This window comes from Coenobita brevimanus, chromosome 20, assembly GCF_032717465.1.
Source record: "Coenobita brevimanus isolate Jiangsu-jjx chromosome 20, ASM3271746v2, whole genome shotgun sequence".
Classification (NCBI taxonomy): Eukaryota; Metazoa; Arthropoda; class Malacostraca; order Decapoda; family Coenobitidae; genus Coenobita; species Coenobita brevimanus.
Window position 1 is genome coordinate 11,481,962 of NC_136973.1, and position 18,278 is coordinate 11,500,239.

At 39.6% G+C, this 18,278-nt stretch overlaps 1 protein-coding gene across 1 annotated transcript; it reads right to left on the minus strand.

The window, feature by feature from the left end:
- Positions 1-6,808: 6,808 nt before the first annotated feature.
- Positions 6,809-8,002, minus strand: LOC145391858 (uncharacterized). Its single transcript, XM_080266345.1, has one exon. The coding sequence runs from the start codon at positions 8,000-8,002 to the stop codon at positions 6,809-6,811; it is 1,194 nt and encodes a 397-aa protein (XP_080122471.1).
- Positions 8,003-18,278: the final 10,276 nt, after the last annotated feature.

Genomic DNA, 18,278 nt, shown 5'->3' on the forward strand with positions numbered 1-18,278 from the left:
CTGGTCTAGTTCTTCGGCTACAGCACTCTTCAGATTGTGAGGCACATGGTACGGTTTACACCTGATTGGTCTGTGGTCTGTTAGAATTATTTCATGAGGTTTAACATTGGCAAGTCCTGGAGTGTTTGAAAATACATCAGAATAATGATTCAGTAATCCACGTACCTCTTCCTTTTCCGCTAGTGACAAACACTCTGAAAGTGTGACATCAGACCAAACCGTCGAGGATTCTAACCCTGGCAGTAGTAACTCCCCAACCTCTTCAGACTCTTGCATTACCACTGCCGCACAATCCTGAAGTTCATTAGCAGCTGAAACATTAACATGGTTAGGAAGACATTCTTCTTCATTATCTTCCTCATATTTCTTTAACATGTTAATATGGAACTTCTTTCTCTTTCCACCAAAGTCTATTACATAATTCAATGGTGACGAACAATCTAGTGCAACATAGGGTCCCTTCCACTGCATAAGTAGCTTATTCCTGTCACTTGGAAGCAATAGCAGTACCCTGTCTCCCACTTTTAACTTTCTGTCAGAAGCCTTCCTATTATAATAGCTTTTGTCCAATTCCTGTGCCTTCATTAATTCTTCTCTAGCTAATCTACACGTTTCCTCCAGTCGCTCAGCTAAATCAATGACATATTTGTAAGTGGTTACACTTTCTGGTGTGGTCACAGTTCCATCCCAGATTTCCCGTAGAACATTCAGTGGACCCCTAACTGTCCGACCATAAACTAAATCAAAAGGAGAAAACTTTGTGCTCGCCTGAGGGGCTTCTCTGTAAGCAAATAAGAGTGGAGCAAGGTACCTTGGCCATTCCTTTGGAGCTTCTTTACACATACGTCTAAGCATGTTCTTTAAGGTTCCGTTAAACCTTTCAACCAAACCATTCGACATGGGATGATATGGGGTGGTTTTCAAAGATTTGATAGACAAAAGTCTATTTACTTCAGCCATCATTCCTGACGTGAACTGGCTACCTCTATCTGAAAGTATTTCATTTGGAATGCCTATCCTAGAGTAAACATCAATCAGGGCATCCGCTACAGTTGTGGTCTCGATATTTGGTAAAGCTACTGCCTCTGGATATCGTGTGGCAAAATCAACTAACGTAAGAATATATCTTGCACCATTGTATGCCCTGGGTGTTATTGGTCCAATTATATCCACTCCTACTCGTGAAAAAGGCACCTCAATCACTGGCATGGGAGTAAGTTTTCCTGGCTTCACACTGCCTTTGTTTACCGTTCTTTGGCATTTGTCGCATGACCTGCACAACAGTATTACATCAAATACTATTCCTGGCCAGAAGAATGAAGCAAGCTTGGATCCTATCTAATGTTTTCTTTGTCTTCAGGTGTCCACTCATGATGCTCTCATGTCCTAGTTTAAACACTTGCTTACGATGTCCTCGGGGCACTATTAGCTGTTCTTTTACATCACCTCTGAATTCTGTTATTCTGTATAATCTTAGGTCTCTCTCTATAAATTTAGAAGTCCTCCCCTTTGATTGAAATGTTCTTCTTGTAAAAATATGTTTTCTCACAGAATTTAAGGAGAGTGGTGTTAAAAATAACAAGGGGGGAAATGAAAAATAAATAAAATATGAAATAAAAGGTTTAATTATGCTGAAAATGATACAGAAGTTGTTTTAGACGTGAATAAAGTTTAATGATAAAGTAAGGTGGGTTATTTGACCATTGTGTGTGTGTGTCTGTGTGTGTGTGTGTGTGTGTGTGTGTGCGTGTGAAGAAAACTTAGTATGAATGAAATGTAGAGCTCTGGTAATGTTGAGGAAAAATGATATTTTCCATGAAAATCTGTTAACTGAAAAAACGGTTAAACGTTCGGAAAGGAAATTTTTTATGTAAATTAGAGTTTGATGGATAGGGGAGGTGTTTAAGTTAACTATAGCATGTGTACATAATAACACGGCAAAACAGTCACATATGTAAATTGAGAGAGAGACAGACAGACAGACAGACAGACAGACAGAGAGAGAGACAGAGAGAGAGAGAGAGAGAGAGGGAGAGAATAGTAAGTTAGACCGTTCACAGATTCATAGTGGGGGCCAATCGTCACCAGATAATTGAAAAAAAAAAAAAAAAAAAAACGGTGAACTAAACTGTGTTTCATTTAACATTTCCTTCTTACGTATAACTGTATGAACATATTTATTAAATAAAATGAGTAAAAGGAGCTTCAGTATAATAAGTTGAAGGAAGTCAATAAACTAACTAAACTAACCGTCGAAACCTCAGGACAAAATGTTCTTCGTAGCTTAAACCCAATTACGTCCTAGTCATGTATTTTCTTTTAATATAGTCTTAACCAAATAAACCTCTCAGACATTTGCATCATCATATAAAACTAACATGAAGTCGTTTGGCTGAAAAATATTTGTGGGAAGCAGAAGTTTGTATACATACAGTACGCCCGCGCCAAACTTTGTTCTCTTCCTGCAAACATTGCTACTTGCAATTTCGGTCGGCGGCTTAATCTTCGCATGATTTCACCTTCACAAATTGCCTTTTTTTTTTTTTTTTTTTTTTAACAGTCGGTACATTGATTTTAGCCTTGGCCAGATGAAACATTAATCTCTCTGATATCCAAATGATAAGTGTTTCACATTAAACATGCAGAGAGACTTCTAATAGTACGTGATAAATGCTAACAGACCACTTGTCATTATATGCATTCAAGTAATTGTTCCTCAGTATTTTACTTACTAAATCGTGTAAAGAAATCTGGTATAATAAGCAATGATTGCAGTATTGAAGAATTTACATACTCTTCACTAACTTTCGTAGAAGGGATTTCAGAAAATACAGTATATGTCTTTGTGAGCCCGAGGTAGTTGAGTTTCTAATTAAATTACCCTGCGATCACTGGCAACTCCAACTTTTGTGAACGCGCCTATTTGTAGAAAAGAGAGACAGACAGGCAGGAGTCGAGTGGCCTAAGTGAAGGATCACCTAAACAGGTGTAGTTAAGGTAAATGTGTGGAGATTCCATACGGTTTGAAAAGGAAGGAAAGGAACAGTTAACATGAGAGGGAGATAAAGACAAAAAAGGGAAAATTATGAAATGCATCACGAAAACAAAAACATAATGGGATAAATACAAACAAAATAAAATAAAACGGGAAGGTAAAATCAAAACTTCGAAGTTAAAGGCACCTTAGGGTCTTAAAAAAAGATGACTTCATAATTCGAACTCAACCACGACTCGTTAGAGGGAAAGAGTAGGTAAAGGACAAGAAGCCAAGAGAAAGTTACAGAAAGAATGAGGGAGCAGTAGAGTAAATGCAAAGATGAGAGGGAAAGCGAGAAAGACAAAATAATTTGCAAGATGGAAACGTTTGCATACCGTATTAGAAATGAGGGGTAAGGGAATAAAGTAAACAGAAAAGCGAGAAAATGCAAAGTCAATGTAGAATTTTTGAGGATAGACAAGTGACACTCTAGAAGAAATGGAGAGACGCTAAACATAGCACCAGGGAGATGAGATTATCGAATGGAAAAGTTGAGAGGTAAGAGGAAACTGAAAAATGCATGTCACTGAGAGAGCAGAGATGAAACATGCAGATATGAGTGGACAGAGGGGAAAGTGATGGAGAAGGAAAAGTGGGAAACTTTAAGTGTAAATACAAAAATTAGAAAGGAGAAAAAGTTTACTATCTTCAAGTATACAAAAATTAGAGATATTTCAATTAATCTCTGAGTTTGTCACCGCTAAGACTGCAGTTTCCTCTTTCAAATAAATAAGATCAATCCTAGGTAATATTGAAAAACAACCCAAATGGCTAATTTATTACTTGATATATTCATGAGAGAAGAAGTAATGAGCAATACTCGTTTATTTTTGTTGTCAGCAATCGATTATTTTCAATTATTTTTACATGAAAATAGATATTATATGGGTACATTGGTGAAAAGCCGTATAAGGTAAAATGTTAAGGCTTCCCCATAGTCTCTCTCCATGCATTAAGTTTTAGAAAAAAAATCCGGGAAAAGTGAAAACATTAATAACACCTGAAAATTTAATTAACTAGTAACCAGGGGCCGGATGCACTAACGCATTTACGGTCCCGTAACTCGCTACGGGCGGGGGAAAAGGGAGCGGCGTCGGATGTTGGCATGCACTAAACACTTTCGGAGACCTTACGGGAGCCGGAGTTACGATCGCCGCTAAGGTTGGGCCCGACCAACCTTAACGTCTCCCGTATCTTTCAGACACCCGAAAATAAACTGAATTAAGCATTCTCTCGTGTAAAATAATTATTTCACTAAACTGGGTAGTTAATAGAGGTGCTGTACAACAATATACAGTGCGATGAATTGTACATTAGTGTAAATTGGTGGTTTCAGTATGTGTTCATTAGTGTTCTACTGTATTATATGCTCATCAGTGTTGTGTAGTACTATAAATTAGTGTTTTACAGTATTAACGTATGCTTTAGGTTGGTAGGAAATTATAGTGAGCTTTAATGTAGTCTATAGTAGTGTACAGCAATGTTAGTGTGAAATAGTGTAAGGTGTAGTGCTGTAGAGTAGTATAATATGTTCTGTTGTGCAGTAGTGTACACCGCCAGGACAAGAAGGAGAATAGCCTAATAGGTCAAGCCCCTAGGAAAAAAAATCCCTTTTCTAATATAGTTTCAAGATAGGTTAATTTAAAATCAAGGTTAGGTTATTTTTGATTTGGTTAATTTTTGTTAGGTTAGGTTTGTTTATATGTGGACTGGATTATTGTAAGGTTAGCTTAGTTTAATTTGGGCTCATGTAAGGTTAGGTTAGCACTGGGTTAGGTTAGGTTAATTTAAGAATTAGGTTAGGTTAGGTTAAATGTTGCTTAGATTAGGTTTATTTTTGTTAGGTAAGATTTGTTTATTTTTGGATTGAGTATTGATAAGGTTAGCTATGTTAAACTAATGTTAGGCTAATTTAAGGTTAGGTGAGATTAGGTTGGTGTACTCTTAGCTTAAACTTGATTATTTTAAATTTAGGTTATTTAAGTTAGGGTAGTTTATTACTGGAATGGGGTGGGTTAAAATTAGCTTAATTTATTAAGCTAGGCTAATTTAAGTTTAGGGTTATGTCATATGATAGTTGTGTGAACAGGGCAAGGGGAATTTTGACATTTCAAGGGGTCAATTAATTAAAAAAAAAAAAAAAAAAAAAGGTCATAAAAGCCTGTTATGTTGGTTTGATTTTATGGTTTTTGGCTTTTGATTTGTGCCTTCTGAGAGTAAGGACAAAATTTGGATCCTCACATAATTGTTATGGCCACATAAAAGTACAAAATCTTAATATAAACAGATTATACCAAAATTATCACTAAAACCACTAAATTCCATGCCATAAAAATTTAAGATTAACCCGAGTATATATTTATTCAAAACTTCAAAGGAGGGATGGAATCCCTCTTGGGACTTTGAAAGGAATTATTCAGTATTTTCTGGCAAAAGTGAGGAATGACTGAGAACAGTATATATGTGAATCTCAGAGCAAGGTTAGGGTTGGATAAATTTAGCTTGTTAGGTCGATTATTATTATTATTTTTTTTTTTGCTGGCTTAGGTTAGCTTGTTCTATGTGGCTCTTATGTTTCTTCAGCTAAGTTCTGTTAGGTTAGGTTGTTTAGTTAGGTATTGTTAGGTTGTTAGGTAAGGTGAAATTGTTTGGTTAAGGTTTGCTAAGGTTAGGCTCGTTGGCTTAGCTTAGGCTGTTCAGTTACCTTTGGTCAGGTTACTGTTAAGCAAAAAATAAAATAAAAAACTACACAAATTTATTTCCTTTGCTGGAGCTTTTATCCAAGGGTGCTTTTTCTAGGGTGCTTTTGTTCAACATGTCAGGTACAGTACTGTACAGTGTACAACAGTGTCAGTTTAGTTTTGCAGAACGCACATTAATGTAATAAGTGTTGTACGGCTGAAATGTTAAAAATAGCGATTTAGTCTGTACAGTATACTGAAGGCACTTTAATGTACTCGTACATTATTGTATAATAGTAATGTGCAGTACTGCTGCACAACATGCAGCAGTAGCTATGCTGGTAATATTGTGAGTAATGCTTTCTGCTCACTGCACTTCCCAAACTGACAACACTTCATATATTTCATCCAAGCCTGTCCTCTGTTTTGTTTTTGAGTTCTTCTCAGCTGAGAGTCAGTGTCACCAAACACGATGATTGGCTGAAGCGTCTAGGCAGAGAAGCATCCTGCGTTGTGATTGGCCAAAGCGACCATCAGCTGAGCGGGGAAAAATTCCCTCAAACACAGCGAGTTTTTCCCCGCCCTTAGCCTTACGGTTGTGTTGTTGTTGGGATATTCGTCCCAGGACGTACTGGGACACGGGCAAACATGTGAGCCCGTCACAGTTGCGCTATGCACGCGCATCTACATTATCGTGGCGGAGGGTAGCGACTTACTACCCGAAGTAATAGAGAAATAGGAGCACGGGCAACTATGCCAGCGGCATCCCTCACCTCATCTTCTGATGGGACGTATGCCCCACGAGGGAGAGACCTGAGAGCAGAAGTCACAGGGCAATTCAATAGATAGTGCAGTAGAGGCTCCTCCGACCTCTCTAAGCAGTGTTCACAAGGGTCTGGGGCCACTCCCTTTATCTGTTTATAGCATAAGTATCCCAAACGTAAACGCCGCAGCCTCACTAGCAGACGATTTGGTAAGCCCATAGGGGGCTGCACAGGCGAATAAGAAGTGGCACTGGCATACCAAGTGGCAGAGCGTGAGCCTTCAGCCACACATAGCCTATGTTCTTCCACTGATTGATGTCCAATAGTCACAGCGAAAGATCTAATGATTTGAGCCTGGCTTTGCAGAGTGGGAAAGTGACAGCAGGAAGAGTACAGGCAGAGCGCGCAGCCTTATCTGCCATCTCATTCCCCAAGATGCCAACATGACCTGGAAGCCAGTGAAGGATGATCGTGGCTCCCCCACGGACGAGGAGAGAAGCTACGGTGTATATGGAGGATAACAAAAAGATGTTGTCTTTGAGGGAGAAGGAGCGAAGGCGCATAATAGATGAGAGCGAGTCTGTATGAATAACCACACGGCAATATCGGCGGTTGTTTGCATGCCGTAAAGCTCCCAGAATAGCAGCGAGCTCTGCCTGGAAGGGAGACGCCCCCTGGGACACCCGCCAAGACTCCACCATGTCGCCAAAAACAAAGGCCGCTCCAGCAGTGCCATCAGCTGCCACTGAGCCATCAGTATAATAAACTGCTGAACCCGCAGACCCCAGAGCAGCTACCCGGCGGAGACTATCCTGACGGAGGAGTGCTGGGATGGTATTTCGAGGCTTTCCACCTGCTGGGTAAACACACCGGAAAAGGGGAGGCTCCCAAGGTGGTGGTTCCTCGAACCCATTGAAGGGCGAGTCAGGGACCTGGCATATATCGTCAGCAGCACCAATACTATGTAGCATAGCAACCGTGGCACGGGCCCAGTCCCGCCCGGGGGCCGGGTCAGGAGGGCGTGACAGAAGCCGCTTCAGAAGATAAGAGACTGGGAGATGTGGCCTGCGGTGCACAAGTTGCAGAGAGGTTGCTACAGCCCGGAGCATAATTCGGCTTTTCAACGATGGGAAACCGCCCTCCACTCGCAGATTCACCAGTCTGGTCCAAGGAGGTGCATGCAGAATGATGCGCAGAGCCTCATTCTGCACGACCTCCAGAGACTGAGAAACACTTGGGGCAAGACCCGTCAGGCAGATGGCACTATAGTCCACCAAAGACCTTATAGCGTGGATGTAGAACGTGCGCAGCACATAAAAAGAGGCCCCCAAACTCTTCTTTGAGAGGGAGCGAAGAGCAGACAGACGTGTCTTCGCCCGCTCGCGCAAGTACCTGACGTGGCTCTTGAAAGTGAGGTTGCTGTCCAGTCGCACTCCAAGATACGTGTGCACTGCCACGAGAGACAGCTGGTGGCCACCAAGCAGAAGAGGAAAGCAGGGAGGCCTAAGGCCAAAGGGCATGCATTTGGTTTTACCAAAGTTTATTTTTAGGCCCAGCTCCGCACATTTACGATAAGCCTTACGGTCACCGTACGATGGTGGGAGAAATGTTAGTACATAGCAAAACACCGACTATCGTACGGGGACCGTAGCGGCGGCGGCCTTAAGGGGACCTTACGGGGACGTGTTAGTGCATCCGCCTCCAGATCTGGTGAGCCGCCCGCCACACAGTCACACGACTCACACTGCCACACAGCTGGCAGCTGTGCAGTGCACACCGGCCACAGTCTACACAGTACGCTGTAGTACCAGAAACCGCACGTGCGAGTTTGTTGTTGTATAAGATTTGTCTTCTCCAATGTCTGAGGCCCCGGTATTTTATTCTGTTCGTACATACACGCTATTAATTCTCAGCTACTTTTTTTATTTTCTACATATATCTTTGTAAAATAATGTGTTTATTATAAACCTGATTAATATGTAATAGGTAAAATCCGCTGAAATGCACGAGTCAATAATATATATTTAATGTGTAATTTATGCTGGGATTAATCATCTGGTATTTGATTACTGGGAACTATAATTGATTAGTCAAAATTTTTAGTTAAAATTTTTACCTAGTAATCAATTATGCCCACCACTAGTGGGAAGACTAACCATGTTAAGTGCTTTTGAGGGTGTGAAATGTGTAAGATCGGGAATGAATGGGCGAGGAAGATACAAGGAAGGAGTTGCTTTGTTGATGGATAAGGTGTGGCAGAGTGGCATGAGAAACTACAAAGAGGTGTCAGCTCGAGGTGTATGTATGTCAAGTTCAAGTCTCAGAAGGTGAAAGTGCATATGCACCGTGTGAGGACAGGAGTGAGAAAGACAGGTTTTCGGATGAGCTGGATGAAGTAGTGGGAGAAATGCCCAGGAGATATAAAGTGATCGTAATGGGAGATATGAATGCCAGAGTAGGCACTGGTCCTGAGGATGACATACTGTAATTGGCTGCTATGGAGTGCCAGGAGAAAATGATAATGGGAAGAGGATATGTGTCTGGAGAGGAGGTTATGCATGTGTAACTAGTACTTCAAACACAGAGATGCACATAAATATACATGGTATAGAGGGAATGGGGATTGAGTTTTAAACACAATCCCCATTCTCTTTGATTGCATGCTCGTAGATAGGTCGATAATGGGAATGGTTGCTAATACGAGGGCCGTGAGAGGACGATGTGGAGGTCTTTCAGATCAAATGGTTGTGGTTGCTCACGATGGGGATGACTAGAGAGAAATTGTGAATGTATAAATGGTGTTGTGGCCCTGAGAGGATATTCTGCCACATTTGCTCTAATTAGCTGATCAGGTAAGGGGATGGATCCATTATGATGTTGCAGGGGTAAACCAGCTCTACTGTCGGGCCCTGCTGTGGATGTTGCTGATTCCACTGCACAGCTGATCTCGTGTGGTGTGGTCTGATGAGGATCTGCCCCTAATCCCCTTGGGGCTAAAGTGCGAGTAAATGTGTGTTTTGGGATGAGTAAAATGGGAGTGTGTCTTTCTGTTTTGGCTAACTCCCTTTCTTGGAGGGAAAGCAGCCTAAGTATGGCATATAGACAGTGAACATTCACCACTGTGGACCACTCCGTGCCAACCTCCCTTCATCCTCACGACCCAAATTTCCATAATTGTGTGTCATTTACAGGATGTTCTTTACTTTCCTGCACGGTACCCAGAGCATGAACAAATCTGCAGCCATTCTTAAGTCGTCATTATGATTACTTTTGGTGATGAGGGTTGAACTTTTCTTGTCATCTTCCTTTCCATAAAATGTGGCATATTTCATACAAATCTTGTAGAGGAAGACATCATAAGCATAGATCTTAAATGCGGGCGAAATGATCCGATGTTAGTCAAAGAATAGATAGATAAGCCGGCCTATGTAATGGTAACAATATTTTATATATATGTGACACCTTGTCTAAAAGTAATTGATGATTTACTCCATACATTTTTCGAAGGGAAATAAGATGATGAGGAAATGACTACATCAATTAAGCTTAGTATATTTCAAAATAAAGGAACCCTAGAACCGGAATCTGGGGTGTTTTGCACCCAGGATTATCAAGGTCAAGCATGAATTGGCTCATGTGACAATGACTATAGGTGCAAGCGACGTTCTGTGGTGGGCAAATGGCAGTGTTTCTAATGCTTTCAAAGACAGAATACCTGTTGCTCTCCTTTCCCCGTTTTCTTGGCTTTCTGAGCAGCCATGGGTTTTCACACAACCCACAATGCAGTTTAACCCACCACGTCTGGTTGACATATATATATGTCCACAAGTTTTATCACTGTCAGTCCCGTTGATGTATATAAAAGCTCATCAATTGCAAGTCACTAATTTGCACAAATTTCAATTTTTGCATGTGATTTTTGGTAAGTATACACGTGACACCTTTCTTTACAAGATGCCAGGCAGGGACAATACCTTTGGATAACCTCACCCCCCTACACGCCATTGTCTTGGCAATTCACCTGTTACCAGCGACCTGGCCAGTAAAGACATATCATGCCACGGTACGAAATTCAGGGCCAAAGTGATTCCCCAATCGATGACAATGTGGAGGACAAAGTTTACGTAGCATTAGAGGAAGAAAGTCAGAAATGATGATTAGGTAATGTCGCCAAAAAGGTCATGTATTTTGATGTTTTTGGTGGGTGAAGCAATGCTTATATTGCCTATATTACTGTGTCAAAACCAATATGCGCTCATACTATATATAAATTCGTACCACATAAATAAATAAATACAGTTTATGAGTGATGTGGAATAGTTACCCTCCCATAGCGTTTTCTTTGGAGCCAGGCTGACAGAAAACTCCTTAAGGTAAGCGGTACTCCTACCTGTACTGAGTACTTTAAACCTCAGGTGAGCGATTTCTCTACGAATTTTCGATGTTTCTCACTGAAAGGGGAGGTTTGAGCCAAAAAATTGTTTTTCCAAAATTGGTCGGGATTGGGGGGAGTCAGTGGTGGAAAATCGGTCAAGATGGGGCGTGTTAAGGTTAGCATTCTCCAAACACTCCTGCATTTTCTTAGCCCCCCTCGACATTTTAAGTGTGTGTGGCATAACCAAATGTGTTTGAAATCATGACAATATAAATTTCTTGGTGATCAAGTTCTAACTTGCCAATGCGTGTCATGAATATCATTAAATATGATTTTTTATTATCACGTAAGTACAGGTAAATACTATCATTTCATGACCAAATGTGTCTGATAATATTTTTATACGATACAAACACAGAAAGTAACGTACTTAGTCATTAATTAGTTAGCTATTTGACCTTACTTTAGCTTTATTATATGGAATGGCATAAAAAATAGCACTTATAAGTACCCTCCATATCACTTATCCAGATTTGTATGTTTTTTTGGCCCTGACTGCTACCTGCCCATGATGGATTGATGTCCCATTACACTGGTCTACAAAATTATTTATTACTCTTTTTTCTTGCATGGACCCTGAAAATGGATTTTGACTAATTTTTGGCTGCTGAATCCGAAAATGAGCTCAGATTTTCTCTATAACATCTAGTTTTTATACTGCGGGTATGAATTTTTTTTTTTTCAATGAACTGATTTAGGTCCTAAGGTGTTGGACTGTGGGAAAGCAAACTTGGTTTATTTGCCCAACCTAAGCCTAATTTTGCCTTTACATATTTACGTCTATTCCATACTCTTTGTTTATGTGTCTTTAAGGGCTGGATAAAGGAAGAGGGGAGGGCAAAGGGGCCTCGCCAGTGGCCTCTACCTAGGGTTGATAAGGACTTATTCTTCGATCGATTGCAGCTTCAAGTGGTATGTTTTGGCTCCAAAAGATATGAATAAACGAATGTAAACAACATAAAAAGTTCATTTATGGATTTATGGTTGTGAACTTACACTTAAAATTTCTTAGTATAAAGCTGACTTCTTTCTCTGAGCTTCAATTCTTTCAGAGTATATTGGTTGGTTAGGGTATAGATATCCTAGTACATAAAAATCTTATTTAATTTTAAATTGTAAACTGTAGTGTTTATTCTTACTGTTGTTTCTTTACAGATTGATTTGTGGATGAACTGCAATTTCCTGATCAAATCATGTCTACTCCTTCGTATTCAAAGCGGAGAAAATGATTCAATGATTCAGATATTTTTTGCTACATCTGTGGTTGTTTCACTTTAGCCTCACAAAGGCGCAACATCACTACGTTTGTAAAACCAGTGTACCTTGCTTATTTAAAGGTACCCTTGGGAGACCAGGACAAAAGCTGGGCTCCTCATAAAGTTTACAAAGCTTATGTGGAGACTTTGAGATCTTGGTCTCAAGGCAAGAATGTCAAGCTCAAATTTGGCATTCCCATGATTTAGAGGGAGCAAAAAAAAAAAAAATAAATAAATAAATGAAACATACCGATGATTGCTATTTCTGTCTTGTTAACATCAAAGGATTCAACAGAAAAAAAACAAATAGTACTTGAATATCCCAATCTCGAATCATCTTTTAAAGTCCATCCCCCATTGTAATGATATACCAGTACCTATTTTTACTGACCTCCCAGATATTGTTGATGGAACTTCAGTATCATCCTCGCAGTTTTCCTCAAGTGGAGATGAACAAATCGATGTGGATTTTCATCAATCAGAAACTTATTTAGCCAACCTTCATTGTTGAATCAGTTTGAGTTGAATGATTTAATTCGAGACTTGGGTTTGCCAAAACAATCTTCCGAGTTGTTGGCTTCGAGACTAAAAGAAAAAAATCTTCATCATGGCACTAGCATCTCATTTTATCGTAACAGAGAAGAGAACCTGTGGATGTACTTCATTTAATGTGACAACTTGTTTATTGCAACGATGTTGACGAACTTCTTTTGGAAATGGGATTATCAAGATATGTATCCGATGAATGGAAACTTTTCATTCGATACTTCAAAAAGAAGCCTAAAATGTGTCTAGCTTCACAATCGTAACACTTTCGGATCGATTACTGTAGGGCATTCAGTGACCTTTAAAAAGGAATATGCCAACATAAAAGTTGTTCTGGAAAAGTTGAAATACAATGATCACTCTTGGTTGATTTGTGTTGATTTAAAAGGGGTAAACTTCCTTTTAGAGCAACAAAGCGGCTACACGAAATAACCGTGTTATCTCTGCTACTGGGACAGCAGGACAAAGGAAGAGCACTGGGTTAAGGATGAGTGGCCATTAAGAGACAACTTGACACCTGGACATAACAATATCATAAATGGGCCGTTGGTTGATCCGGATAATACTATTCTGCCACCATTTCATATCAACCTTGGCATAATAAAACAGTTTGTCAACTTTTGATCACTCCGGGAACTGGTTCAACTATATATGCTCAGCTTTTCCTGCACTAAGTGATGAGAGAGAAAAAAAAAACAATATTCGATGGCCCTCAAATCAGGAAGTTGCTGAATGATCCACAGTTTATTGTCTCAATGTCTCCTATTGAGGTAAGGGTCTGGAAAGCATTTGCCAGTGTTGTGAAAAACTCTTTAGGAAACCGGAAATCACACAATAACAACAAAATCGTGAAAGAGCTCTTGTCCAGTTTGTAAGCAATGAGATGCAAGATGAGCATCAAACTGCATTACTTACGTGGCCATTTGGACAATTTTCCAGAAAATCTTGGCCAAGAGAGCGAAGAGCAAGGTGAGCGTTTTCACCAGGATATCAAAGTAATAGAAGAACACTACCAAGGCCGATGGGACTGTAATATGATGGCTGATTACTGCTGGAGCCTTATGAGAAATTCCAGATGCTGCACACAAAAGAATGTCTTTGACAAAAAACATTTTGCATTTGCAATAGCCCAGTGGTTCTATTCACTGTTTTTACTTTTTAGAGAAAAAAAAATTAACTATTTTTAAGATCGTTTAACTTATGAAATCCATGGACCTATAAATTACTAATTTTGCTTATTTAACTTACTAGATGATAAAACTGGAACGTGAATTAAAAACAAAAAGAACACTGTAGTTTGAGTATCATATTTCCAACAAATTGAATCATTTTACTTTGCAAGTTCTTTAAACTTTGGTGCGAAATTCAGCATCCCAAAATTACGTCAAATCCGTTCCAAACACTCACTCCGGAAAAATTGTGTTGACCAGTGTAATCAGGCTTTGTGTACCTCGACAATGAGCCAAATTCATTAGGTTTTAACTGATCGGTAATTAGTCATGTGACCTTCACTTTATTTAGTCAATGTTTTCATATTGTTTTACACAGCAAACAAAACATTGCGAGTTGCAAGTTGATTCATGTCATGTAAAATGGTGAAAGGATGACTTTTCAGATTTACCAACATTTTTGTTATAAGAGTTCTGTAACTTGAGTTATTTTCTATTTCTCTCTGGGGTTGGATTCACCATGGTATCCCCTCTATTTTTTTGTTGTTTTCTCTCTGGAGCTTTCCTGTTCTAGAAAAAAAAAAAAAAACAGCACTAGACGAAATGTTAACCTTTGGACAAAGGGAATGAATATTTGTTTTCCTGACTGTCTAATCCTACATCCATTATGGTGTTGGTTCTTCATATAAAATTCTGTGAGTGATGGTTCATAAAGTTAACATTTATTAAATGATTCTTCCTGCCCTGGAAGGACAGTGAATAAGTGGCATTTTGAGACTAGTGGTGAAAGTTGGGAGTACGAATCATAATAAACATCACAGGATCTTAGGTGTTTTATCATGTACAGAGACTCGCCAAGAAAAAAAAAAAAAAAAAAAAAAGAAGGAATGCACTTAATAAATTACAAGCAGGGTAAGCAGAAAGAACATAAGATGGATTAAACGATGAGAAATCCTCATCTGAAGCACAACAGACATGGAAGGAACTCGGAAATGTTATGAGGCTCAACACCAAATCTAGAGGAAAGTAGGTGACAGAAAAAGAAGTAAGTGGTAAGGAGGTGAGTTTCAAGATATGGATTGTTGTGATGTGGTTCCACGCAGAATGATCAGGTTCACTTGCAGATAAAGGGTAATCACTGGTCATATGCAGGAATAACTTAATAATTTCTAAGTAACTGCATATTTTTCTTCTCCTCAGCAGATTCGCACACAGTACATTTTAGAAAAATTAGAAGAAGTTGCTTCATAACATATTCGGGAAATGCATGTGTCTCAGTATAAAGGATAAGAAAGTTCAATGTGCAGAAAAACTTTTCGAAAAGTTGACATGACTGAAAATTTTATGATGAGGAATGGAACTATATAGATGATAACAAGTCGTGCCAAACACAACAAAGCACGCCCAACCACTCCATCTCAATCGTCATGGTGACAAATGAAATCCGATTTGAGACTTCCTATGTTTTGATAATAGTAAATATCTGTATCTTCAGCCATTTTCGAGTTAGAGTCCCCTAAATATACGTGACCCTCAGCTTGACCTTGTGTATGTATACACAACGACTTACCTTGCTCTCTTGTTCCTGAACTTGATTCTCCTGAATTCTCTACACTATGACTTCGGCTTTCCTGTCATTCTCTGACTAAATATATCTACGCTGTTTACTTATCCCCTAATTCTACTGACTATGAAAAACTCTTTGAGTATCTTACTTCTATGATGGAACACATTTTATTCATTTTTCCGTTTTCTGAAGACTTCATTCTAGGAGATTTCAATGTTCACCACCACCTTTGGCTCTCCTCTCCTTTCACTGATCCACATGGTGAACAAGCCTACATCTTTTCGATCCATAATGACCAAGAGCAGCTTGTACAGCACCCTACCTGTATACCTGACCGCGTTCAAGAGAGCTCCAACAATCTTGACCTCTTCCTTACAACTAATCCTTCTGCTTACACCGTTAATCTTTCCTCTCCGTTGGGCTCCTCCAACCAGAGCCTTATTACCTTAACCTGTCCTATCACTCTGGTATGGCCTGTAGACCCTCCAAAAAAATGTTGACTATGGCAATTTGGAGCTGCAGATTGGGAGGCCCTCAGGCAGTACTTCATTGATTTTCCATGGAATAATTATTCCTTCCAGGGTCGTGTGCCTTGCGTATTACAGAGGTTATTCTCTCGAGCATGGAAGCATATATTCCCTTCTCATATCCTTTGACTCATGCAAGAAAGGATTTGGTTTAATCGCACTTGTTCTAATGCTGTCTGCAACAAGGGGAAGGCCAATAAAAGGCACGAACCAGAGCCAACCCATCCCTGAATCACATCTTTTTTATGTTTCTGCCTGGAATCGTGCTAAGTCTGAACTTCGTTCTTCTGATAATATTTTCATCCGAACTAAATCTCTTACCTATCCAAATCGAATTCTTCCCGCTCCTTCTGGCACCTTGCCAAAAACATTTCTAACAACATTTCCTCATCATCCTTCCCTCTTCTTTTCTACTCTGATGGTTCTGTAGCTATTTCTTCTACTGATAAAGCCGATCTCTTTACTCAGACTTTCTACTCCAATTCTACCTCAGACAATTCTGGTGCTGTTCCTCCATCGCTTCCCCCATCAGACTTCCTTATGGCTGACATTAAAATTTCCTCAGCTAAGAAATTTTCTGCCATCACAGACCTCAATACTAACAAGGCATATGGGCCTGATGGAGTCCCTCCTGTTATCCTCAAGAACTGTGCTTCTGTGCTTACACCCTGCCTAGGTAAACTCACCTTTGTCAATCAAATTGTACCTTTCCTTCTTGCTGGAAGTTTGCTCTCATTCAGCCAGTCCCAAAGAAGGGTGACCATTCTCAACCCTCTAACTATCGTCCATTTGCTGTAACATCCTGTATCTCAAAAGTTTTCAAGTCAATTTTTAGTACAAAAATTTTAAAGGATCTTTTCTATCACAACCTACTTTCTCATCGTCTGTATTTGAAACTTTAATTAATAAGCATATTGTTAAACATCTTGAATCCAACAACTTAATTAGTGATAGACAATATGGTTTTCGCCACAAAAGATCCACAATTGACATACTCAATCTCTTAACTCATACCATCCATCAATCAATTGATCTTTTTGGTGAAACTCATGCAGTAGCTCTTGATATCTCTAAAGCTTTCGACAGGGTAAGGCACCGTTCCCTGCTGTCCAAACTCCCTTGCTATGGACTAACGTCTTTTGTTCCTTTGATTTCTTCATATCTTAGTGACAGGAAAATAAGAGTAAAAGTAGATGATGTATATTCCAATTTCCACTCAATTAACGCAGGCGTGCCGCAGGGATCAGTTCTGGTGCCAGCCCTATTTCTGGTTCATATTAATGATCTCTTATCTGTCACCCACAATCCCATTCACTCATATGCAGATAACTCAACACTGCATAGTTCATTCACACTCAGACATCCATTTACAAAGTCTAATATCTCTCCCTCTCAACTCAGTACAGCCATCTCCATAAATCAAGATCTATCTACAATCAGTGAATGGGGACAAAACAACCTTGTCTCGTTTATTGCTAGTAAAACTAAATATATATATACAGTTTACTAATAAACAGATATTGCCAGATTCGTACATTACCTTCAGTGTTACTAATATTCCCATCTCCAAAAATATTGAAATTCTTGGCGACTCACCTAACAGTGCCCTCAGTTGGACCTCTCAAGTCAGATCACTTGCTAAAACCGCCTCAAAGAAACTTGGATTATTGTACAGACTCCATAACTTCTTCGCCGATGAGCAGTTATCTATAATTTATAAGAGTCATGTGCGCTCTCAGCTTGAATATTGCTCAGCCTTGTGGAATGGTTGTGGAGAGGTTGCATTAAGACAACTAGACAATATTCAGAACAAAGCTGTTAGAATCATGAACAACCCTGGCATTACATATGAACTACATTCCCTGCAAGTAAGAAGGAATGTTGCCTCCCTTCCATTATTTTACAGATATTTTTTTGGCAAATACTCAAACGAAGTTGCGTCCATGGTGCCACCTCTCCATGCTTTCCCTCGTGCTCCACGGGCATCTGGTAGCGCTCATGACTGGAATGTCACCCAACCATATTGCAGAACATATGCCTATCAAAATTCTTTCATTCCCCGAACTGCATCTCTCTGAAACTCGCTTCCCCAGAGTTGTTTCCCTCCAAATTTCAACCCACAACAGTTCAAGTCCAACTGTTACAGATATTTTATGAACAGAGGACACCAGTAATCTGGTATATGGATTTTTTTTTTTTTTTTACTCATTTGTTTTTCCTTCCTCCGTTCTGTTACTTATTAAAAAAAAAAAAAAAGGGTTCCGTAAGGGATGCTCCATTGGCGATCTTCTTACCT